The sequence below is a fragment of the Lagopus leucura genome, unplaced genomic scaffold (genome assembly GCF_019238085.1).
Source record: "Lagopus leucura isolate 7727_CA_CO unplaced genomic scaffold, USGS_WTPT01 Super-Scaffold_73, whole genome shotgun sequence".
Classification (NCBI taxonomy): Eukaryota; Metazoa; Chordata; class Aves; order Galliformes; family Phasianidae; genus Lagopus; species Lagopus leucura.
In genome coordinates this window covers 82,954,282-82,981,060 of record NW_024962252.1, presented here as the reverse complement: position 1 = coordinate 82,981,060, position 26,779 = coordinate 82,954,282, and the positions used below count along the sequence as shown (strand labels likewise).

The following is a 26,779-nucleotide window of genomic DNA, read 5'->3' as shown; positions in this document are numbered from 1 at the left end:
ATATGACTTTCTGAATGCTGCCTGGAAATGCATTTGTCTTTTCTCAATAACAATGCAAATTCGATGTACTGCCTCACTTACAGACCCTCCCTATTAATTTACTATGGCCACTTTCTGCCACTTGTGATATTATTATTATTATTTTTTTTAACACTTTCTTAGTTTTTATACTGCACTTATGTTTGCATCAATGTGATAGGTAATGTCAAAATAAGCTTTTTTTTTTTTTTTTCTTTTTTCCTTTGGGTTGCTCTTGTTCTGGAAGCTGTATTATCTTGGATACACATGCATCTCACTGGCAATCTACCTGCATTCCTGCTTTTTTTTCTTTTTGTTCTCTTGTATTTTGAACAACCTCTGTGTTGCTAATACAGAAACCCTGTCACTGTCCTTCTCTTGCTCTTTCAGTTTGCTTCTGCTTAGTTTAATTCCAAGAACCGGAAGGAACAAGTTTTAATTTTGATGAGATATTTAATAACCAAGTGTATGTTTGCATTTTTATCTTTAGCCTAATTTTCCAACATAAATGTGAAGAAATAGAAGATACTATGGAAAATTAATTTTATTTCAGAATGTGTGGTAGGTATAGCAAAATGAAATGGATTACTCAAGAACCAAAATCAAACTGTGCTGGCTTATTGTCTTCCTATCCCATTGTAGATGGAGATTTTTTTCAATGTTATTTATGAGATTCTGCTTATATATACACAATAACAAATTAACTGCAACACTATTCTTGATAATTTAATAGAGAATAGCAGTAGAGTTCAGAGGTCTCATGTTTTTTTTTTTCCAAATGGGGTGGGAAAATGTGATAAAGCATAATGTATTTCTGATAGTTATACTTATCTCAAAGTTGCTGTATTTTCTTGGCTATACGGAAATTTAAATAGAAAATAAGAAAATTCGGAGTGACAAAAGAAATCTGAAGGATTGGCAGAGTTAAATAATTTCTGCAGCTGAGTAATTGAAACTCATGTTCTTCTTCATCAGATTGAAGCCTGCACTATCTATGCCTGTGTGAGAAGCAATGGGACTCAGATTACAACTGTGGAAGATGAGCCAGAGCAGCTGTCAGCCCCCGTTATTCATGTAATTGGCTCAAGGTACTGTGCTAAGAGTGGTCTGCATATATCAGAGCAATTTGTGCCTGGAATGAGGTCCAGAGTGGGGACCAATCTCTCAGTTGAATAAGGCACATTAAAAAAATAACAGTCCACCCATGGTTTTTATTTTTGATATCAGAGTTTTTGGCCAAATGAGCAGCTGGAGAAATTTCCCTCTTGGTTGGTTGTGCACAGCCATTTAGGTATCACTGTGATGGGATAATAAATAAGACGTAAGTAGAAGTAGTTAAAAGAAGAAGTGTAGGGGAATGAAAATTATCACATTTTGCTGTCAGCTAGGAAGAGGAAGATTAATGCTCTGGGAGCAATGCGATGCTGATAATGGAAACTTAGAGTAATTGTGGGTAAAAAGAAGTCACCCATCACAACAGTAAAAATTAGTAAGCTATCTTAAATGGCATACACATCTGTGTCTCCTTGAACCATTGTTTGCAATCTGCATATCCACTGGGCATGAGCAAACTTCTTAATTGTAAAAGGACTAACAGTTTTGCAATATTGAGGAGATGCCAACTAGTAGCATATACAGTGATTCTGTGAGAGTTAATATCTTCAAAAATCAGACTAAAACAAGGCTCGATAGCACATTTTTCAGTATTATCTCAACAATAAAACAGTTAACCTCCTGCATGTATTTTATTGTTCCTGTGATTTTATTACACTTCTGGTGGAGTAACATAATAAGCTCATAAGTTCTGTTAGTTTTGTAGAAACAACAACAAAAAAAAGTAATTTTTTTGTAAATAACAGAAATCTAACAACTGAGCCTTCTGAAATGGCCAACAGAATGGATTTGCTCCTTCAGGCTCTTGAAGACTTAGTTTACTGTTTATCATTTCTACGTTTTGTTTGAATTCAGCATTTGTCTTTGTATATGGGTGAAATTAAGCTTCCTATTTTTCTGTCACATATACAGATATAGTCAAAGCTTGTTTGATGATAAGGACTCAATTCGGGATCCCATCTTTTGCCCTTGGCTTTAACTTACGTATGCCTTTGTCTGTATTGTCTGTACTGCAAACACTTATGCATGCTTCTGCCATTATATATAGACTAAATATGTCATAACACATGAATGCAAAAGGATCAAAAATGCCTTCCTACTTTATAATCTGCTCAGCCAGAAGCAGGCTCTGTTTCTACACTGCCTTTTCCTACATGTCATATTATCATCAGCTGTTCTTATATCCCAAAAGAATACTAACTACTGATCGATTGCCCGGACATGTCTGGCCGTGGCCTACACGTGCCCTGAGTAGTTCATTTATTTGCCACGGTGGATTTGCTAGAGTGGAATTTAATCAATAGCTAATTCATTAATTCTGGTCCTCGAGTATGTAAGGATTGTGCAGTATAAAAATGACTGTCTGGCTTCAGCTTTGATTGAAATATGACAAACACTACAGCTGACAGCTTCAGCTGGTGCTAGGCTGAATATGAATTTTGCTTATTTATCCTCCATAAAAGAGGAGAGTCAGAGAAAAAAATAGTTTGTGTAGACAAGAAAACATTTTAATGTCATCAGACAGAGGAAAAAAAAAGCATTTCTGCAGTATAGACACATGGGATAGCTGAGATACAATACATATCATGCAGTTTATCGTCTTTAATTGGAATCATGGCTTTTTTTCCTCTTCTGAATCAGTTTGGGGGGCTGTATTATTGATGAGAATGCTGTAGGATAATGTCTTTGTAGCATTTGCAAATAATTGTTTTAAAATTTGCCTCAAGGTGCTGCATGACATAAATTATAATTTCAGCACCAACTTCTTAGAAGTCTTTCTGGTAGCAGCTCCATCCAGACTGCTCTAATGAAGGTTATACCACCAAAGCCATTATAAATATCTTGCTTTTCCACCCTTTGCAGTTAATAACTCAGCTTCAGGCTGAAACTTGGCACAAAAGGTCACAGTCCTGGAATGGTTATTTTATAATGCCAAACTTCAGATAGAAAACAGTATGGAACCCAGTCCTGAAGTCATATTCTAGTTTTTTATCTTCTCTTAGTTATGGTATTTGGAGCTAGAAGGTTGTGGAGGAGTGATATCGACCATCTTTAGATGGGTAGAAATTGCATAGAAATTGAGTATGTGTTGTTTTGAGTTAGGACTTCAGGGTTTGTCTCTGTAGACAAGCAGTACATTTTATTGCACAGATTAGAAGGTTGTCTGTATACTCCCTACCTATAGGTGCTGACTTAAAATTTTTGTAGTGGATTAAGTACTTATCATATATTGGAAAACAGTTCATTTTGCATTAAAATACTGCTTTCTCTTCCTGTTTGTAATCATACAGACGTAGAATGGCTTGGGTTGGAAGGCACCTCAAAGCCACTCAGCCCTAGGCCCAGCCGTGGGCAGGGCTGCCACCCATGAGCTCAAACTGTGCAGGGCTCCATCCAACCTGGTCTTAAGAGCCTCCAGGGATGGGGCACCACAGCTTCTCTGGGCAATCTGTACTTGGAAAACTTGTGGAAATATTGTAAACTTGTAAAATAAGGAATTAATAACTATTTGAATATCCTGGGGAAGATTGTTTTGAAGCCACATCCAGTCATGAAATGATAAGAGGACAGAGTAAACACAAAGTCAGGGCTCTGAAGTATGCTTAGATTAATAGCACTTTGCCTAAAGTGTTCAAAGCAGTGTTTCTTGTGGAGGAAACCTGATTACTCTCTCTACATTGTTAATAGGAAAAACAAGACAGAAAGATTTTCCAAAGCAGTTTTTAATATCAATAGAAGTGCAAAGCTGTTCATCAGACTTTCTCTACTGTGTAATATCGCTTCCCTAATAACATCGGCACAGCAATTCATGCTACAAGAAATAGTTAACTACTTTGCAGCAATGTTGAAATGCTTGTGTAGTATGTGTGAACTCATGATGAGGAAAGTGTTTGATCCATAGGTCATTAATAATAGCAGTGCTCCCTGTCTTAAGAATGTTGAACAAATCTTGTGCTCCTTTTGTGGGTTGGACAGGACATTAAAGTCCACCGAGCCTCAACCCCCTGCCATGTCCATGGACACCACTCTCCAACTCAGGCTCCCCAGGGCCTCATCCAACCTGACCTTGAGCACCTCTACGGATGGGGCACCACAGCTTCTCTGGGCAGCCTTGGCACCCTCGTTGTAAAGGATTTCCTTATATCTGTTCTAAACCTACCCTCTTTTAGTTTAAAACTGTTACCCCTTGTCCTGCCCTCATTTATCAAAAGGTATTTAAAATGTAAAGCAAAACTGTGAAATGCTAATATTTTTCATGGTTTTATACATATATACACACACTCTCAGAAATGTCAGACTGGATCCTCTTCACATGTTTTCAGTTTGGTCTGTTGAACCAAAAGCAAATAAAACTTTGTGGGTCAGTTTGAAATTGTTCTTTATCTTCTAAAACTGCTGTAGCATCTCGTGAGTATTGCAGCCTGAAAAGAGCTTTTGTGTGAATCAGGTTCAGCTGTATTTTCTGTGGGCAGCATGCATGATACAGTGAGTTGCACACTGAAGTGCCCGTCATGTCCCAGACAGCCTGCACTTGCTTGAGAAGGTTCTCAGTTCAGGCTGGGGTGTTTCTTCAGACAGCATAGGTCAAAAAGTTGAAACTAATTCATTCATTTCACTTCCATGGAAATCTTGATGATTTTTTTTAACTGCACCATAGATTGTTCTTGCTGTGATGCTTTCAAAACCACCTCAATTTGTCATGGGTGGTGAACATCAGGAGAAGTGGATGTGACTGAAAGGGGCTTACCAGTCTTGTGAGAGCATGCCTTTGTGGCTTTATTGAAAGGTCATACTGGGTTTTACCCTTTCAATCACACTATGCAGTGAACTCCCGTGTCAGAATTTACTGGGGCAGCTGTAGTTTTGTATGATACTAAGATGTGCTCACACCAAATGTGCATCTATGAATCGAATAAAGTTATTGTTAAATGAAGAAATATATGTTAAATTCTGCAGAGAAGGTAAAATATTAAAATCTTCGTATGAATTCTTGGACCTGGTTTGAAATTTTTTAGAGACCTGAAAACTGCAAAAACTGGCAGGGTGCTTCTATAGGACACTCTCAAGGTCTGAATGCAGAAAGCAGATAATTCAAAGATATAACTGGAAGTGCTCACTTTGCTCCTGTGATCTGCCCTGCGCAAAGACCAGCAGAGAGCTACAGTGGCATTTATAAAGATTGAAGCACTTCTCTTCTTTACCCTTTTTTAAATTTTTCTGAATTTTTTTACAACATATTTTCTTGCTTTTATGTTTTTAAGTGAAATCTTATAACATTTAAATGTAAACATTTTAGCATGTGTGCACACATGCAAGTGTGTGTTCATGTCCCTGTGTTAGAATCACAGAATCATTTGAGTTGGAAGGTTCCTTAAAGGCCATCTAGTCCATCTCCCCTGCACTGAACAGGGGCACCTACAGCAGATCAGGGTGCTCAGAGCCCCCCCCAGCCTGACCTTGAGTGTCTCCAGGGGTGAGGCATCCACCACTTCTCTGGGCAACCTGTGCCAGTGCCTCACCACCCTTATTGTAAAATCTTCTTCCTTATATTCAATCTAAATCTCCTCTCTTAATGAACACAAACCAGCCACGTATGGAATACAGAATTAAATCTGTGGTTCAGATCAAAATCCTGGAGTGAAAATGGTACCTCTGCAAGCCACCTTTGAAGTAATTCTTTCACAGGTGACATTAATTCATATTCTCAAAGACTTGTTGCAGTGTGTATTCTTCTGTTTATATCTTACAGAAGTGAAGTAATAGTTCAGTTCTTTTTGTTAAGACGTTAACATTTATCTCAGCAGCTGCTGTTTTGTGGTAATATTTTCACTTCATATTAATGCTAATTTATCATGTTACTGGCACTCAGACAGATTGGGATATGGAGATTAAAAAGAGATATTTGGAGCCTGTGTATATACTCTACAGTGTTAGAAGTCCACCTATTGATCTATGCATAGCATTGGAATCTCCTCCTCTGTAGCCAAAGAAAAAAGACATAGTGAATGAAATTCCGGTTTTACGCAACATTCCAGATTATGCCAGAAACGATTTTTTTCATTTGAAATATCTGTGTAAAATGTGTACATTATAAAAGACAGAGAAAAATTTGTGTTTTAAATTTCCTTTTTGAGACATATATTATAATGTTAAATGAGATTTTGGAGCTAACACCTGCAGATTTTCAGTAACAATAAGTCTACTACAGCTCAACAGGATTCTTCCCGAAGATACTTTCCTTAAATTGATGATGGCTTGATATCAAACTTGAAATCAAGAACAGGATTTTTACAATCTTCTATGGGCAGCTGCAGACTACTTTTCTTCTCATAGTCAGAATTCTTGAGTTTGTTATAGACACTTGCTTTTTTTTTTTTTTTACTTTTATGTAGATTAAAATATTTAAGCACAGAAGAGAACTGCTGTATAGTGATTTAGTGGTGAATTCTTTCTTTTATGTGTTAAAGTTTCAGAGCAACATTAGGTTTTTTTTGGTTCTTTTTTTTTTTTTTTTTTTGAGTATTGAAAAGGCAAGTTGAGTGCAAATCTCTTCTTAATGGTGACTGAACAGCTGCACTGGTTATAGTCCATAGCCTAGGGGTGATCTTCAGTTTCTCAGCTGCCTGTCCCTCCAGGGATGGGATGGTTACTCCAGCCTTCACAACAGTTCATGTATACAACTGTTCATGCTAGAGCACCAAGAAAGCATGGTGAATCCTTTCTTCTACCAGTTAACTGAAATGGTTAGAATGCTAGGAAGACTTTATTATACAGGTTTTCAGAAGCATGAAAGGAATGTGTTTTAAATAGCCACTTTTAAAAACCTTGGTTGTGGGAGCAGTTAATTTTCCTTGAGTTTTGGTAAGTGTTGATGCTTTTGCACCTTTTGTATATTGAAGGTGTGAAATGTATTTGCACCATTCAGGTGAATGTTTTGGATATTTGAAATATTTCACTCTATGTGAAATAGTATAAATTGGAACTGCTGCATGCTAAGTATCTGCAGAAATATAAATACTTGAAATAATTTAACATATGCTAGTTTTCTGCTTTTCACAGATCTCTTCAAATCAACTGGGTTTCGCCCGGACAGCCAAATGGCATTATCCTAGGATATGAAGTCTTACGTAAAGCATTTAAGAGGTGTACTCCAGCAGCAAGGAGCAGCAGAAATACTGGAATGTGCATTCCTCTTGAATGTAAGAAGCATGAAAATGTCTGTGGAGAAGTGTGTTATCATCCAGAGATGAAGGTATATTCTTAAGTTAATGATATATATGGAAGAGTTATGCTTTTAGAAACAAGTGTGTAAACCTCCTAAACCATCAGAAGGAGTGGAGGATTCTGTTTCTTCTAACATTGTGAAAATGAAACTGTGATACATGTCTTGAAGTGTGTTTAAAATTGTATGTGGATGTTTGAGCTTAGTATGGGGACAGTTGTGTAAATATTTCTGGCAGAATTATGTCAGTTGTCTGAGGACAAGTGATTCTGTTGTCTGTGATTGCTAACTTTGTTTCTCCTTTTGAAAGACATGAACAGGTTAACATTTCTGAAAGTCTTAGGTTGAAGCTGCAGTTTGAAGCAACAGTAGAATTTTGAAGCAAATCCACTGCTCATTAGTTTAATGTCACAATGGCTTTCATATATATGAACTAAACTCTTTGTAGAGGAAACCAAACCAGGCTGTGTGCTTCAGAAATATTTCAAATGTACCCCACTGCTGGATGGAGACATTATGTTTCACTGCTGGAGGGAGACATCATGTTTCTATTCAGTCCTGTGGACCAACTCACTCAAAGACATGCATCCAAAGTTTCTTCCCTTCAGAAAATTTTGATTAATGTGTATAATAAAGGCATTCATCCCAAGGAGATTCTATAATACCAAGTACGTCTCACAGACCATCTGAGGGATCTCTCTACTAAACTTCTGGATATACCGCTTTCATCCCACTGTGCTAAATTACACTGTAGGCATATGCATATACAGAATTTGGTGTATATTTTTGCATCTTGCTTGGAACAGTCAGGTTTCAAAGAATCATAGAATCAGTAAAATTGGAAATGACCTCTAAGATCACCAAGTCCAACCACCAACCCATCCCCACTATATTCCCATTAACCATGTCCCTCAGTGCCGCATCTCCCTGGTTCTTGAACAATTCCAGGGACGATGATTCCACTACTTTCCTGGGCAGCCTGTGCCAGTGCCTTGCCACTCTTCTGAGAAGATTTTCCTCAGCTTTACACCATAGACCACATGCTATGAATTGCTACAGGAGGTCCTTTGTCAGCTCAAGTGGGGCACATGATGGTACTTAGTACAAATCTTTTATCACGCTGGATCACATAAAGGCCGTAAGAAAGTTTCTAGGTGCATGCAGAATTTCAAAAACACCAGTAAAAGTATATTCTCTGTATGTGAGGAATCATTTCTCAAACCGTGCATGGCAAGTAGTGGTCATTAAAATCGTTTCTTTTGTTGTTTCCCTCCCAGCCCCCAACCCCCCCGAATTCTTCCTTGGCTGAATGACGAGATTCTCCTATTCAGAAAATCTATTTAGATTCAGCTACACGTAGGTGGTTATTACATGACAATGATGAGCAGCCCCAAATGAGATCCATTGTGATTTGTCAGATGTATTTTTAAATTATGGCTATTTGCAGGTTAATCTTCATATTAGTTCCTGTTTAGGAGTAGGATCAATAGCGTAGCAGAAGTCTGTAATGGTTTTTATTGACAAATGAGGGAGAAATCTCTTAGTTTGAAAGTAAGATTTAATGTAATGAAATAGTGTCCCTATTTGTCAAAAGCATCATCACATGCTCTGTGACTAAGGCAAACGATATGTATTCACAAGATTCCCTGTCAGACAAGACAGTAATTAAGGAAGTGAGTTATCTGGGGGGCTCAAATAAAAATATAAATTACCCCAGACAACACAGCCTTAGCTTTTGCATTCCCTTGAAAGCAATACTATACTAAACGTATGTATTTCTTAAACCTTGCAAGTAAATTATAGGAAGTTTTTTGTTCTAAATGGTGAATTTACTTCTTTCATGCTTTTAGCTTAGTAGACATTTTAATAGATCTTTTAGCATACATGTGAGTAAAATTTATATTAGATTAGTTTTCAGTCATCTTCTGCATTTTTACTTTTTCAATAATTTTGTAAATTTATGATAACTTTGAGTCCTCAAGAGTGTCAGTTTATTATTATAGGTTCCCAACTTTCAGTTTTTATCTAATGATAGCACATTGTTTACTATGGTGGTTTCTGTACACCTGAACATGTCACTAGCTTTAACTGTGCCATGATGCAATGGAGTATTGCAATACTCACACAATTGTGAGGAAGTACAAAGAGACATTTATTTGTTCTTCGCACCCAGCAGTCAGAGATGGGGATGGTTGGGGGGGGTGTTTATGAATGAGTGCTAATTGTTTAGGTAGAAAACGCATAATAAGTGACTGGTAGATCCTGAGGAAACTGAAGCACTCAGTTTGTTTTTTTTTTAATTTTTGTGAGTGAAGATTGAATACTTCTTCACTATAAACCCCCAATACTTTGTCTAGTTTGCTCTGTGTACTAACAGTGATCTAAAATGTCTGTAACAGAGGTTTCTATAAAGCTCTAGAAATGTCCCTTTCTTCCTTACGCTTGTCTGGGATAGGGGTAGCATTCCTGCTTATGTAGCAGCTCTCTCACACTTTTACTGGATTCACTGTCACTCTGTACTAGTTACAATGTTGAAGTATTTATGCTACTATGTGTTATCTTTAGATTCAATAGTGTACTAGATAGCAGTATAGAAAAGCAATGCTGACCAGTGTGCACTTGTTTGGAAAAGAAGACTTCTTACCACAGTGCCAGATGCTATTTGCCATCCATTAATGATACAGTGAAGTGTGAAGGATGACACTTAAAGTGATGTTTGGATTCAGAACAAGAAAGGGGCATTTTTGTTTGACAAAAAAAAAAAAAAAAAAAATTCTGATATATAGAGATCTCAGTCCCCAACTCTTTTGAAAGTAAAAACTCTTGACATGATGACTTGCATTTTTAAGTTTCCTTGCAGGCATGCAAAAAGCTTGGTAGGTAAAATCACAGAATCACAGAATTGTAGGGGTTGGAAGGGACCTCCTGAGATCATCGAGTCCAACCCCCCTGCCAAAGCAGGTTCCCTACACCAGGTAGCACAGGTAGGCATCCAGGCAGGTCTTGAACATCTCCAGAGAAGGAGACTCCACCACCTCCCTGGGCAGCCTGTTCCAGTGCTCCGTCACCTCACTGTAAAGTCACGGTTGCCGCGGGAATCCTCGATGAGGAAAGCGATTAAATCCCCCCGTACCTCGCTAAAAGTCGCGGCGGTTCTGCCAGAGACAGCTCCAAGCCGCGGACCTCGGCGATCAAGGGCCGCTTCCGGTTTGCGCCCGTTTAAATCTCCCGAATCGCCCGAATGAAGCCATCTCAGTATAGTCTATTGAAAGTTAAGAATCAATTTTATTAAAAGCTTATCAATGTTGGAAATATTTAAGAATACAATACTGCATCTCTCTAGATAAGAGGGTGCTGTACTAGTATTTTTTTATTTTCCTCTTATTTGTGTACAGCTAAGGAAACTGAAGCCCTGCATTTTCCTGCTGATCTGAAGTGGCAGCACCTTTCTAATCCACTTGCAAAGATGACATTCCCTCACAAGGGATGATAACTCTACTCCAAGTCTGGAAGATGCTTGTCTTCCCTTAGGAGCTGCCAGCAAGTTAGACTGCCTTTAATTGTTATGGTGAATTTTGTGATTGGAACATGTCCTGTTGTAAATGACTGAATTTGGAGCTATCAAATTCATAACTTCTCCTTCTCTCCTACTGAATGAAGAATTCTGTCCTTTTCTGATAGTTGGAGATTGATTAGGGCAGAATAAATTCTCTTGCATAAGTACTACTCTATGAGGCATAATAACTATGAAAAGCAAAACAAAAAACAATGGAGATGATTTTTGTTGTACCTATTGTTCATTTTCTTTACATATGTAAATATCTTTCCACGTAAATATCCTTCTTGTACATATTAGATTTGGTGACAGACTAGTCAATGAAAGTAGGTAATGTACATTGTTCCAGGAGACAAATTGGTTTCAGAATTCTTTTAAAGGAGTTGAACATTTTGCTCCATTCATTTGTTGCATCTTGTGTACAAGATATAATGGGTTTAATTTCCAACTCATAATTCCCTTGAATTCAGTGAGGAGAATACTGAGCCTTTAAAAAACAGGTATTTTTTTAATGTTTTTAAAATGTATATATACAATTTTTTAAAATGTATATATATATATAAATAATTTGAAGACATGTCTTGGATTATTTTTTTCCTGATTTTTCCTTATGGATTTGTCACTTCCGCTTGCTAATATGATGCACTGCAGAAAAGGAGTGATTTTTTTTTAATCATTTCTTGTCTAATTAAGAGATCTCAAAAATACAATCCTCACTACCTGTGCAAATCCAAGTTTTTCAGTACAGGGGAGACAAGAGTGTGTTCTCACCATGCAGCAAAGAAGGATGCAGAGACTCTTCAGCTAACATTGGCTAAATTAGGTACAGCTAAGGAGTATGGTGACATCAGAAAGGCAACACTAATTAGCTGGGCAAAGGTTTGCACTAGCATGTGTGTGCCCTGGTTAGGATCCAAGCTAGTATCTCTGCACAGCATTGTGTTGTGTAAATACACCATCTTGCTCAGAGCTATCTTGGGAATCCCTGAAAGAGCAAATGAACCTTTCCGCTAAAAGAGACATCTCTACATGCACATTCCTGATAGTAAGCCTAATAAAGATGAGAAAACGTTCCTATTATCCCAAACAAGCTTTGCTCAAGTCTGTATCTCTTGTTTCTGGTTGTTATCTGTTGTTCTGCTGCAATGTTACAGACTTTGTTGTTCTAACAAGATCTAACAAAATGCCCTGGCTGGTGTCACTGCCCATGTCCTTGTAATCAGACCTGGATAGATGTATACCTCTCGAGTGCAAAAATAATTGTAAAAGATTGTTGTGTGTGATTGATCGGAACAGCCAAGAATACTCATGGTGACTTTTGTTGACTGCCAGGAAGGTCCCAAAGTCCTGCAGATGTTATTTGCAGTAACCAGTAACCATTTGCAAACCATTGTTGTTTGGGTGTTCCCAAGTAGCCAAAATTGCCCATCTCTCCCTATTTTCAGTTAGGTGTGCTTCATAGCTTTGTTCTGATTGAAATCTTAGATCAGACATCAGTTTACAGAGTACATAGCACAGAATCTGCAGGGCTGTATTTCTGTTAACAAGGGAACGTAGTCCAGCTTCATTCATCAGGAAGCATAATCTGACTTTGGTGGGGAAGGCTTACCTTTCTTTCTTGTCCACGTAGCTCTGAACTGTCCTTCTGTTGTCACTGGCATCTCAGTGTGAGCACTGAAAATAATGAATCTGGTACAATAAAAATGTAAAGTAGTGGTGTAAGGGCTAATAATTTCCATACTCGTTGGATCAGGGGTATAAACATCAACAATTAAAAGGGTCCTGACAGAAAGTGTTAATACAGCTTCAGAACTTTTTATTGTCAGTAGCAAGAAGCTATATAAATCTACAGTTAGTGAACTAATAATAGTGTTATATAATATATATAATATATATATATATAATAATATATAATAATAGCAAAATAGTGCTTTGATAGCTAGCTTGACAAACGTGATTTTCAGGAGAGAGAATGAACACATCTAAACACTGATGAAGGATATTGTGTCAATATTTACGTAAAACTGACTGTCAGTGCTAGCAATTTTGTGAAGTCTTTTCACTTTATTTCAGGCTTAGAGAACCTTTGAAAAGAGAACACTTCATATACAATGTGTTTTGTAACACACCTGAAAGTCAGGAAATGAAATTCTTTTTAGTAAGATAATATTTAGTAATTTGTAACAGAACAGCAGTAATTTCTGTTCAAGGATTTTTGATCTAAGGCTGTACCAATTACTGAAAGAGAACAGCAGTTTCAGAAACAGATGAATATGTTAGGGGGGAAAAAAAGTGTTTATATAGATTCTAGGATAATTTAAGAAAGAATGAGCTTTGCTAATTTAAAATATTCTCTCACATGAGAACATGATGGGTCAATCATTTCTCTGGTGTTTGCTTCACAGGCAGAAATTTTTAATGAACTCTAGTAGCTAATAGGAATTCCTTAGAGTGTTTTGTGAATTGCTATTTCACAAAGTGGCTTTGGCAGCAAGTGTTTGACAGGAAGGATAAACATGGCTGCCTAGCACATCTGTTTATTTGAGTAAATCAGTCCTAGCTTAACTGGCACATGTCCATAACTTCAGCAAAGTCTTCAGCAAGCAGAGGGATTGAGGATGACAAAATTTTTATAAAACCTAGTTGCATAGGTAAATTTTTATTTTTATATATATTAATATATAATATATATTTTTATATATTTTTTTACATATTCTTAAGAATAATTTTTTAAAAATGCAATTGTGCCTTGATACCTGTTTACTCTGCAGTAGAGTCTTAGTTAATCAGGCTTTTCTCAGATATCATAGTAATCCTTTCTTATGCCAAGCCATGCCCAGTCCCATCACTCCTGGGTCACAGTCCCCTCCACGTGCTTGGATGGGAAGATATCTATAGGATTGATTTAGGAGTAACTCAGTCTACCAACACTTTTAAGGGCTCCCATGACAGTTCAGGATGAGCATCTTATTTCATCTCCACAGGTAACAGAGATCTTCTAGTTAGCAAGATACATCAAGCATTCAACTCCATTTATGAGAGTGAGATCTCAGACTTGCCTAAAATGTTGGTGTCACTGTATCTGATTGCCACCAGGGTTCTAATTCCAAGTACAGTTACACCATCCAGTGAGGACTGTCATTTTGAGATCTAAGAGGATGAGATAATAATAACCTTTTGCCTCTATAGCTTTCAATCCACCTGCTTTTCTTCTTTGTCTATGACATAATTTTAGCATTACTTGAATGCATTTTATTTTATAGATTGATAATGCAGAATTGTTGGGCTGAATATCAATGCAAATAGAAACTATCTTTACAGAATTGCCAAAAAAGTGTTATTAACAATTTACAGCTGACTGCAGAGGATGTAATGGAGCTACATAATAACATCACCAACTACATCAATTGGTACTGCCAGAGGAGAGTCTGAATTTGTTTTAGAGCTGACTGGACCCCTTTTTTGAAGCTGACTATGGGGGTACTGAGAAATACTGAGGATCTTAAATCATTTTTAACAAGAATAAGTGTCTGCTGAAACTATTGGAACACACCTAGCTTTTCAGCTGGGGATTTTTTTGAGGAATTCGGGAAGAAGAGAAGAGGCACCAATAAAACAGAAAAAATGTTCCAAGTAGAGTTTTTTGGAGTTACCACTGAAGCGGCCTTTTCAGTGTGAAATATGCAGAGCAGCTGTTTCTACTATTTGTAAGACTAGAATTGTCTCATGGAAAGTGGAATGGCTGCTCAAGCATTTGAGCCAAGGTAATGCCAAGAATGTGCAAGTCTCTTCATCTGTAAAAACAGAAAGACTGCAAGTGAAATTTGAAGGGTTCCCATCATTGAAAAATCAAAACAGGGTGACAAATGAAATCCATGAAAAGAGGCAGAGAAATTTGACTCAAAGGATCACAGAGGGAGGCACAGTCCCAGAGGGCATGCAAGTCAGGGCAAGGAATATGTAAGAAACATGCATTTGGCCTCCTTTTGCACAAGCGGGTACAGCATTTACTGGCTGTGATGTCTTGAGTAGAGGAGTGTCCTTACAGGTATCAAGAGTTCTTGCTAAATATCTCTGTTCTAGGAGTAGTATCATGATGGTACTTGATTTGATGTTTGTAAAAACTCAGCATGGAGTGTGTGCCAGATTTAGAAAATGAAATCCAAAAGATACAAAGCAGAGAAGAGGTGTAAAGCTGAGTTTTATTTGACAACATAACTCATGATCTGGAAGGACAGTGGGTTGATTAAATCAGTAGATTTGATTACATTATCAGTGACATGTTGAACAGCAATAAATAAATAAATAAAATAGGACCTGAAGAGAGAGGCTCAAAACTCCTGAGGAGAAAATGTTCAGCTACAGTGGTAGTTTAAAACACGGATGCTGAATGGGAAAGTATGCTGAAAAAGCACAGAAAAATGCATCAATTCAAAGTATGTAAGGCTGTAAAATGTCAAAATATAATGAGGAACATCTTCTGCCCTACCCATTTTAATTCTCTTTGCTGTCTTGTAAGTTGTGACTTCAGAACCTAACCTTATATTCTAAAGGGAGATTGTCTAAAGGCCATTCAAAATTTAAAAACACAGAAAAAAAATTATCCCCATAGAAGCCAGAAAAAAAAATTGTTAATGTATTCAAGAATTAATGATTATTTTTTCTTCTGTCTATATTTATTCTGACATTATGAATGTAATATAAATTATATTTCATGTGTCTGGTAGTATATGGGTTTATTTTATTTTATTTTTATTTTTATTTTATTTTATTTCCTAGCCACTAATTGACGTGGCTAGGAAGATTCTTCTATAGGGTTTTTTTCCTCCTTTGCTACAAAAATGACCTGACTTAGAACATGGTTACTGTAAAAGGTAGAAGTGCTCCATGTGAGAAGAAAAAAAAAAGAAAGAAAGGAGCAACTCTGTTCCAACATCTGTGCCATTCTGCCATTCTCAGTCTAATAGTAAGAAGCATCCTCCTGGCTAATGAAGGTTGCACTGACTGCAGGCTCCGAGGTTACATTTTTTACATTTGTTCTACTGCCTGCTCTATATGATTTTCTGTGTACATTGTGTCACTTCATTTACACAGGAATAAGTATGGAAGTAATTATTTGATTGTTCAAGCGCATTATTTTCTTGACAGCATCTAGCAAAAAGACCTCAGTTAAAAGACCTTTTCAAAATTTATTTCTATGTAAATGTTATTTTGAAAAAAAAAAACCAACAACAAAAACAACCAACCAACCCAACAGTAAAACAACAACCTAACATTCTTATAGAAATGCTACTCTCTTTAGATCACGCTGACTGAAGAACTGTAGTCATAAGTAAGTGAACGTATGTTACAAGAAGATCCCACATATTTTATAGTGAAGAAAAAAAAAAAAAGTAAGAGACCACATTGGAAAACTGTTTTTTTTAGTTGTATGGGTCTCAGATATGTCTCCTTATAAGTGACAAAATAATAGGAAAGAAAAGGAAAGGGCAGGGCGGTGGTGTCTTATATCTACATGCTGCAATCTACTCCACAGAGAGACTCAAACAGCCTGCAAGGCATATGGAGATGATTCATGTTAATGGACTATTTTATTAAGGTGCAGTATGGTTGAAGGCCACAAAATAGCAGCATTCTGTCAGATACACAAGTCTGATAATGCTGGAGGGCACAGGATTTTAGCCAAGTTACATTTTATTTGACTGCAGTCAGATTAGTGTCTGTACTTCGATGTTTTGTATACATTTCTCATATACATAGTTTTGTAAGAGAACACGTTATGTTCTGTTTAACAGATATTGCCTTACTGATTTTTATTTTAAACTACTTTTAGGTATGTTGTAATGGGATTCTGCACGACAATAAACCTGGCTTCCAATGCTGCGAGGACAAGTACATTCCATTTATTCTTAATTCACCAGGGGTTTGCTGTGGTGGTCAGATACATGCTGTGCAACCGAAACATCAGTGCTGTGGTGGTTATTACACTAGGGTATTACTAGGTAAGAGACAACTGCTTTCAAGTGCTTGAAAGAAACAAAACAACAAAGTTGATGTATCTGTTATACCAAGGAGAATGAAAACATAGCAATAAATGTGGGATTTATCAAGATTTCTAGTGTCTTCTAGGCTTGTGTTTAGTAGGATAAGCAAAGAAAATTGCACTTTGTCTTCTAAATACAGTACACTTTATACAATAAAGGCTTAATTGATAACACCTGATTATTGGGTCATTTCCCAGAGAACTAATTTATACCAAACTATATTTAATTGCAGTAAGTGCCGAATAATGGGGAAGGCAGTTCTGCCTAATAGGAACACCATCAGGCAATTTAGTGGTGCAGTTTAGTTCTCTGCTTGACTTGACCCCTGGTGACTTCCCCTGGCCATCACTACTAGCATTTGGGGTTGATACTGCATGTTACATATTCTACAGTATTTTCTGCTCTTTATTTCTATCATGTTACATATCAAACTATATGTATTATTTTTGCTGGAAATCAATTCCTTTCTTAAGGTGGATTGCACTGTCTGAATCTCAGAATTGTTGAAGAATTTGCCAAAACCATGCTTCTGTGCTGTAGTCCAGAGTTTGGTTTTCCTGGTGTTTTGAAATGGAGGGGGAGAGAAAAGAGTCCTTTTTGGGGCATTGTTCAGAGCATATATCTCTTTGTGGACAGTTGTCAGATCAGGAGCTAAAATGCTTCCATTACTCATAAGCTGGCACATATTCCGCAGGCTCAGAAATGCTTGAATTTTTGCCAGCACATTCAGCACGTCCCAAGTTCTGATCTCTTGAAAAGTAATTCATATATCACAATATTAGAATGTCTTTCATTATGTCATCAGAAAAAGTGCTATCATATGGAAGAACCAGAGGAGAGTATTTTGCTGGCCTCATTAATTTCAGTGTACTAAAATGGAAAGATTATACTGTGACCCTTGTCCCCAGCCAGTGGTCTATGCTGACTAGCTTAATGTTGTTTAGATCAAGAAAGAAAAGTACAATGAAACAAAATGTCTTATATCTGAAAGTAGTTCTTCAGTCAGCAGTTCACAAGCATGAAATCTGAACATGATTTTAAACTTTTTTTTTTTTCCCTGAGTGTACTTGCTACTTTCTCTTTTTCCATACTCTAAAGGGCAGCAACATGAACAATATTGGTCACTTTTTTTCCTTTTTCATTTTTATAAATATGCTAATAACATGAAGCTAAATGTTAATGTGGGTCATTCTTTGATAAGGATAACAATTAACGGGTAAGACTGCATAGTACTTTTCAGAGCAAGAGCATTTTCAAGCCTAGATTGGAATGGATCCCATTTTGAGAGGTTAATTAGAAGATTACTGATCCTTTGTGTCTTATGTCTAACAGTTCTTTAAAAACAAAAACAAAAAGCAAAACAAAACAAAAAACCAAACGATTTTATTTCCAATAGATGATAGATGTAAGTTGTGTTCTGTGTTTTAATACTTTCACTGTGTTATTAGAATTAGATTCCAAGGGATACAGGAAAATATGATGAAGTATATGAACAGATTATATTTATTATACTCTAAAAATTTGTTCTCATATTTTTGTTTTGTTTTATTATTGACTTTATTTGATAAAGTAATTTATAAGGAAGCTCTCTAAGCATACATATTTCCCAGATGTTGTTTGGCCAGCTTGTTAGCTCTAGATGTGCTGAAGCATACGGGGTTGAAGGTATAGAGATTAGAAATTAGAAAGGAAGCAGAAGAACAACTCTGATATATTTTCCCTATTTCTTCCAAGTGCTGTATCAGTGATGTCTGATCCACAGAAAATATTGTAACACAGGAAAAAAAAACTTTAACTTTTAGACCACTGGTTCAGATCAAGTGCAGGTACTAGCAAATGGACACTATTGCCATTTACAGTCAGTTTTGTATTCTTTATATCATAAACCAGAAGTATCTGGTCCCCTTATGGTGTTGCTCTCATTGGCAGTCGTATCTTAAGTCCTTGTTGAGCAACAGCTGATGTTTTTGTTGAAGTATCAGCCAACCCCACTGAATGTGGTGATGATGTTTAGTTTCCAAAGTTACTTTAATCTTTAAGATCTTTGGCAGATTAAGTTTACTGACATGAAAAGCTCTTTAACTGTTACTGTCCTTCAAACAACTCCAGAATGAATTTGGAAGAGAGAGGGATATTTTTTTTGCTGTGAAGAGATAGACTGTTTCATTGATCAAAGGAAGAATGAGCTTCCTTTACTGTACAGCTACCTCTACTTAGAGGTTTTCAACTGTATAATTACATTTTTATAAATTGTTTTTGTTGATCTTCTCAATTTGTAATGTTTGCATTCTGATATCTCACAGAATTTTTGCCCTGAATTCATAAATTTATGTTTCTTTATTTTTACAAATAAATACATGCATGTACATCATTCTAAAGTACCAAGTGATTCCGTGCTTTCTTTGAATTGTCTTGTACACTAAGCTACTGGTGTGTGAATCCAGACTAAAGCTTGTTGCAGTCAGTTGAGATCCTCTCAGGGATTTCAAGAACTGTACATGCAAAAAAATCTTTGTGTTCTTAAATTGACAGGTGAAGTATGCTGCCCTAACGAAGAACAAAACAGAGTTTCAGTTGGAATTGGTGACTCCTGCTGCCACGGAATGCCTTATTCTACATCAGGGAACCAAATCTGCTGTGGTGGATCACTCCATGACAGTTTTAGCCAGCAGTGCTGTGGTGGAGAAGTCGTAAGCACAAACCTGGTCTGTTGTGGTGATGAGGAAAAAGGGACTGCATACAAAGCTCACACAGGTAAGTGAAAATTTTCAAGAAAAAAAGAGTTTCCATCTTTCTAAATCTCTTGTAGCATTTGCTTTTCAGCAGTGGGATGCTCAAAGAATTAAGGTGTGTATGCCAGTTTTATTAAGAAGCGGTTGCACTCTACTCACCTGTTCTGATAGATTGCAAAACTGTTAGCATTTCATAACTCATTTTCTTTACCTTTGTCCAAAAGTTGTGTTGTCTGGAGACAGAAAATTCGAAAAGAATGCATGATCTTTCATTATTCCAGTCAGGAAGTAGGATCAGTCGTCTTTTAGCCAGTAGATCTGAGGTTGGACTTTTCCATGTCATGGTGCCACACATCCCAACAAAATGGATTTTCTATTCATGCTGCAGATGTGGAGTTAGTCAACTAGGAATTAAAGGTGACAAATGCTATCTGGTTGGAGGCCCACATCCCTCAGTTATACACCTGCACAGAGATAAACCCACCACAGTTTAACAAAGCTCAATCACTAGAGCTAGTCATTTGTTCATCTGGTATATCCCATGGATTTCTTGCATATTGCAAGAAACTATACATCATCTAGATTTACAATATGAACATTACTTCCTCATAAAGACTAGCTGGTGGCAGAGACTAGAAGCATTATTATACATCTCATTTGGGTATTTTCCTGTGTCTTTTCTTTTTGCATTTATTAGTTAAGCTATATACCATCAGCCTTAGATTTTCTCTGTCTGACAGAAGATATCAAAACCAATCGCAGTCCTGGAAGGGAACTCAATTTCAAAACATGGAAATAAAAGTTTAGTATCAGTTCTGCCTGGTGTATTAAGATTGATGATGGAAGTGCTTTTGTTTGTGCCAGTTTGAGCCTCTTGCTGAACAGCTGAGGATCCTAGCATATAGCTAAGATCCCAGATCAGAAGATTGAACTCCTTTCCTCCAAAATGAGCTCACTCTTTCATTTACTTTTGTGTTCCCTGGATCCTTAGCCTCTGTGATTTTCAAAGTATTCCTGTTCCATGGCGACTGTCAGGAAGGACTGAACTAAAAGCTTTGGCAATGTTTGCTCCCCTCCAGTGGCATATTTTGGAGTGAATGTGGTGAACCTCACTGATTCCACGGTGCTCTCCCTACTTTGATCCCTAATTGTGCCTAATCCACAGCATCCACACAGGGCTCACAACGTCAGCTTGGAGCAAGGCCCTCTTGCTTAGCAGCGCATTGTGTGGCTGCCACAAGACGGGGCTGGCTCATAAAACATCTCTTTATGTACTTTATTACTTAAACTCTTTTATTTGCCTGCAGGAGCCCTTTAACAAAATCACATTGAATTGACTTTCTCACACCAAATCAAATCTCCCTGGTCCCAGTTCAGTTGTCTTTGTCAATATGTATTTTATAAATGGAGTGAATTAACAGATGCTGTTGGAACAGAACTGCTGGGGTAGCGTTTATGTTTTTACTGCTCTCTCTGGGCAGATGAGTTGTGTAGGAGTGTAATACAGGTATCTTGGGATGAAAGTTATGTTCTTCATTTTGGTATATATGTATTCTTAAGAGGTTTTTTTTCCTTAAATATATATATTTAAAAAATCTTTACACTCCTCTTTTTAAAATGTGTTTAGCCTATGGCGCTCTATCATTTACACCATTTTTCTTGAGAATGGATCATGATGACATTTTTTAGGCCATTAAGAAGGAAAACAGTAGCTTTTTCATCATTCATGGATTTGCTGTGAGGACTTTAAGCTATGAGCCAGCATATAACTGAACACAAATACGTTTTTGAAAGATGAATTAGTACCATAGTTGAAAAGAGATCATATTATTTCACATTAAGCATAGAATAGATTGTGGTTTCTTATCATATCGTATACATCATTCTCAGTAGGTTTTTGCTTAATTTCTCAGAGTAATTCAGCCTTGCTAAATATATCATGAAGATGCAAAAGCACAAAATCTACATGTTCCCTATCCTTCTTATTTATAATAATCCTGATGGAAAAAAAAGATGTTCTCACATTAAAATATAATTTACTTATCATTAGCAAATGGATAAGTAGAATTTTGTAAGGATACGGTAGTTGGAAAGCTGATCCCATTGTCTAAAAGGGGAAGAGGTAACAAAGGTGGCTTTATGTAAAAACTGTCATGCTTCCCAACCTCTTTTTCATAGCTTACAATGGATGCGTGGTTAAAAATATAAGAACAATTTAAAAACTTCTTTTTTTTTTTTTTTTTTGCAATTTTTAGTTCCTTCAAAAAATCATGAGAAAAACCACAGTTTAATACAAGTGAAAATCTTGTGTGCAGCCTTATTGTTGCTTAATCAGTTCTGCTTAAAGCAGTGTGTTTCTTCAGATCACAGGCCTATGTTTGCACTGAGTGTGGGTTTAAGGGCTTGAATGGTAGATGGTTTTTTTTTGCCATTGTATACCTCTCATGGAGAGTCTGTCATGCAACAAGAGATGTTTATTCCATCTCAAATCAATCTTTTTTTCTTTTTTGTTTTTTTCTAATTTCCATTTACTTGTATCTTATTTTATGCCCCTTGTTGGCCTTTTTAGTGGGGGGATCATAGAGACATCTACTGGCAAAGGCTGGCAGTGATGCCATCGTATGCACATATCCTGAGCCCCGCTGCTACTGATTATCCAAAGTTGTAGATTTCTGTCTATAAAGGATAATGGAAGCTAAAATCACTCTTGGATTTTCTCTCTTTTTTCTTTTTTCTTTTTTTTTTAATAATAAAAAAAAAAGCTAGTGAAATGCCCCTATATTGACATCCCAGACTCATGAAAGATGATATTGTACTGTAGTGGTTTCTGATCTGTTGTAGTTGCAATACCCACATGTAAGCCAAGGATTTTTGGAATAGTTTGCAATGTACACTGGCTCTGTATTTTGTTGATCCTCTACTCTGGCTCCAAAGGCTAAGCCTTCTAATACTCATTTTTCCCTTCTGAAAGCATTGGTTTTGCGGATTTACTAAATTAGTAATTCATCACTCAGCTATGTTTGTGAATTTTTTCAGTTGCTAGGGACAAACATGAAATAATTATTGACAGAAATCACTGTTAGCAAGAAGAGTCCTTTCCAGCCCATGGATTTTCTTTTTACTGTAATGCATTATGTTCCTGTGAAACAAAAATATATAAAGCACGACACATGTATTCCAGCTGATTTACAAACAAATATTTTGTGTTTTGGTATTTTTCTGATTTCAGCCACGGGTTTATATGAATTTCTGGACCCTTAAGCAATTGAATAAAGTGATTTTTAGAAGGCAAATCAATCCATCAATATTTCATGGCCTTAGTTTGTTTTTCTAGGAGCATATTTAAAATTATACATTTGAGGTGTCAAGGTTCAGGAGTCAAGTGCTACATGTGATAAATTAAGCAAAGGTCAGGGGCTATGCAATGCAGTTTCAGAAGATTGTCTACCTCTGCCTTTGCAGCTCATTCATGCTGAAGTGATGCACTATGGGAATTATTACCAAACTCTGCTCTGCAACATCTGCTCTCCCTAAGTGAGTTAGTGCACGTCAGACATCTTTATGTCAGAATATTGCAGTGATGGATGCAGTCTTCAGAAAATGCTGCATAAAAATCTGGTGTGCCGTTCTGGCCATTAAGTGAAATTACTATTTAAATTAATGGCGCTGTCACAGTTTATCTGTGCAAAGAATGAACGCTGATTAGGGTATTAAGTAATTAGCAATTTATCACACTGGAACAAGGCTGATAATAATTAAAGAAGTAATGGTTTACCAAAGAAACTAGAAAGGGAGTCACTTCTTGTTATGTGAGTGAAATCTTGGCTGAAAAATTTAATTCAGTCAAACAAAGATGAGGTTCACACTGAAGGAATACAGCCTTGTTTGTTTCAATAGAAAGACAGTTCATTATCAAAATTTTAGTTTTCCTGTCACAAGTCCCTCGGGGCTATCTGAGTTGCTTATTAGTATTGAATTGAGTCTTTTTCTGCATTAATTCTCTACTTAAAGTTGTTAGAATCCTAGGACAATTTGGAAAAAAAGGGTGTGTACAGTAGGAAGTATTTACCTCTTGCAATGCTGCTGATTACAGTTTGATTCTGTGAAACCAGTCCTGTAAATTGGTGAAGCATGCAAGTAACCAGCATTTTGTGTTGTTACTCTGAATCCTTTAGATGGATCGTACATCGAAAGAGTAATTTTTATTATCTATGACTTCCTAAGAGAGATTTGCTACAATAAATGGCAGAGAGTAAAGTGGCCACTTCTGTACATGTATTAAATATCTATGTACTCCAGAACTTGCATCAAATGCAAATTACTTTGTAAGCCTAATAGTATATCACAGCTCTGGGGCAGGTTATTTTGTGTCTGAGGGGTATTTGTGGCATTTGCTTCGGAGTTAAAATTTACCCCTTTCATTAAATGTTGTGGGATTCAAATACAGAATTTCACCGTTGCAAAACCGTATTTGTGAATTTGTAAATTGTGAATTTGTGAATTTGTAAAATTATACTTTTCATTTCAAAATAGAATCACTAAAAATAGAGGAAAACCACTTGAATTAATTTTTTAAAGTTTTCAGTTACACAATAGAATAAAAATTATGTTCAGGAACAAACTTCTTGAAGTAAAATTATGAGATGGCTAAAATTTCCCTGTGGGTATTTTACCCATTTGATTTCATATACATTGCATGTACGCTTACTTTAGATCACAAAATACGATGTGAAGCATTTGGGAATGCTGGGATGCACTGTTTGGAAGACCACCCATAAAAAAGAGAATGAATGAAACCTGACTGGAAGGTAGAGAATCTTACAGGAAGTTTTCATCAACAGTGTGTCCTTGAACTGCAGTGCACACCTTGGTATGGCATTACATAGCAAAGGCTGTTGCAAAAGTTGAAGAATGGTGCAAGTTATCTTTAGGTGATCTCTGTTTATTCCTTGAATTCTTGTTTTCAGGTAGGTCTAGAAGTTAGAACTCTTGTTGCAGTCACCTCACATTCCAAATTTAATCTCACTTGTGCTTAATCGATTCCCATTGCTGAAAATTTTATGCCAAGCTAGATTCCAGCCTCAGTTTTTTCCTTTCTTAACTCTTTTAAAACTTATTTACATATCATATTGAGACGTATATTTTTTTTGTTTGTTGGTTTCAGGCATGTTCTGCTGTGGGCAGGAATATGTGAATGTGTCAGATACCATATGCTGTTCAGGTTCCAGTGGTGAGTCCCTAGCACATGTTAGGAAGAATGACCAAGTGCCAGTAAAATGCTGTGAGACTGAACTTATTCCAAAGAGCGAAGAATGCTGTAATGGAGTTGGATATAATCCTTTGAAATATGTTTGCTCTGACAAGATTTCAGCTGGAATGATGATGAAGGTAATTGATAGAAAATCTCTCGGTAGCTCTGATTTGATGATGGAAAGAGAAATACACTGTTCATAACTATTTTTATAAAATAGGAATATAAAAACTCTTGTGTGCATTATTCATTTTCACATTACATCCATATTAATACCGAATGAGTTCACCATGATTGATGTTATTGCAATGAATTCTAAAGGAATTAATAATGATTAGCTGCCTCTGTGAAGTGTTGCCCAGCACCTCAGATTAGCGCAGTGGATAAAAGCTGGCATACTAACAAGACTGGCATGATAGCCAGTTCCCTTTCTGTGGCCACTGTTCCTGGTTATGTCCCTTGAGTGGAAATTGAAATTGAAGTGGCCAGTTCTGAATCATAAAAAGCCTATTACATTTGAGTTTGGATAGGCAGTATGTCATAGATTACCATAACCTCTCTCTCTCTCTCAATATATATATATGAAAGTAAAGCAATTGATATTTCCTTGATGAGCTTAACTTTGATCACATAGAAAACCAACAGCAGTTTTGGCATAAATTTGAGCACTGTTAGTATAGGTTCTTGTGTAAATTCTAGCAACGATTAGGATATTTTTGATGCCTTTGATGCCTAGCAAATTACACAGCTGTTTGTTTTTTTGTTTTGTTTTGTTTTTAACCTAATTTTGATGTATATAGTATACTAAGCAACATAAAAGCTAGTTCTGCCTTTTTTAAGAGTGGTCAGTGGCATAGGTTCCAGCATGAAACAATTTGGCCAAATTTCAGCTGCAGCTCCCATTCAATTCAACAGAAATTTTGAAGTAATAACATCTCTGTGTGTTATACATAAGCTGTAAAAATACTGCCAGTTGTTATTTAAATGTTTATTTAAGAAAACAAATGTTTCAAAGGATGGGAACTGTTTAAAATATGTATAAATTTATGTTTAAGTATGGATTGACATTAGAGAGTAATAAAGAAAGTAGGTGAGAGAAAGAGGGCAGGATTTTGTGATTTGGATTTTTTGGATGCTATAGTATGGAAGTCAGATATTGTATCACTAAAAGAAAAAGGAAAAAAAAAAAAAAGAAAAACAGAACAAATACAGCCATGTACAGGTGTTCCTGTATTGTATCCATTCATCTGCTAACACAATACTCAGACATTTCTTCCATGTTCTCCTTTTCATATAACTTCATTTTCAGACTGAATAATTTTTTCCCTGACAAAATCCGAAGTATTGTGATGAGTCAGCTACCGTTCCTCGATGCACTGTATTTGTTTATGCATTGCAAAAATGGCTGGGAATAGGCTAATGAATTCTAGTTTATAATATACTAGATATGTGTTTTTGGCATAATGTATTAACGAAGGAGTCACTTAGAATCATAGAATCATCAAGGTTGGAAAAGGCCTCTAAGATCATTCAGTCCAACCATCCACCTATCACCTGTATTTCCCACTAGACCACGTCCCTCAGTACATTTAAACATTTCCTGAACACCTCCAGGGACAGTGACTCCACCTCTTCCCTGGGCAACCCATTCCAGCACCTGACTACTTTCTCAGAGAAGTATTTCCTAACACCCAACCTAATTGTCCCCTTGTGCAACTTGAGGCCATTCCCTCTATTCGTATCACTAGTTACGTGGCAGAAGAGGCCAACCTCCACCTCACTACAACTCCTTTCAGGTAGCTGTAGAGAGCATTCGTGTTTCACTTAGACACAGTAGAAAGG

At 36.7% G+C, this 26,779-nt stretch overlaps 1 protein-coding gene across 1 annotated transcript in view; it reads left to right on the top strand.

Annotated features, from left to right (window-relative positions):
• Positions 1–26,779, top strand: part of USH2A (usherin) — a 394,411-nt gene that overhangs the window by 288,852 nt on the left and 78,780 nt on the right. Inside the window, exons 49-53 of the mRNA XM_042878308.1 lie at positions 994–1,106; positions 7,192–7,384; positions 16,744–16,912; positions 19,487–19,708; positions 24,851–25,074. Coding sequence (XP_042734242.1) covers positions 994–1,106; positions 7,192–7,384; positions 16,744–16,912; positions 19,487–19,708; positions 24,851–25,074 — 921 coding nt within the window. The remainder of the gene's footprint in view (positions 1–993; positions 1,107–7,191; positions 7,385–16,743; positions 16,913–19,486; positions 19,709–24,850; positions 25,075–26,779) is intronic.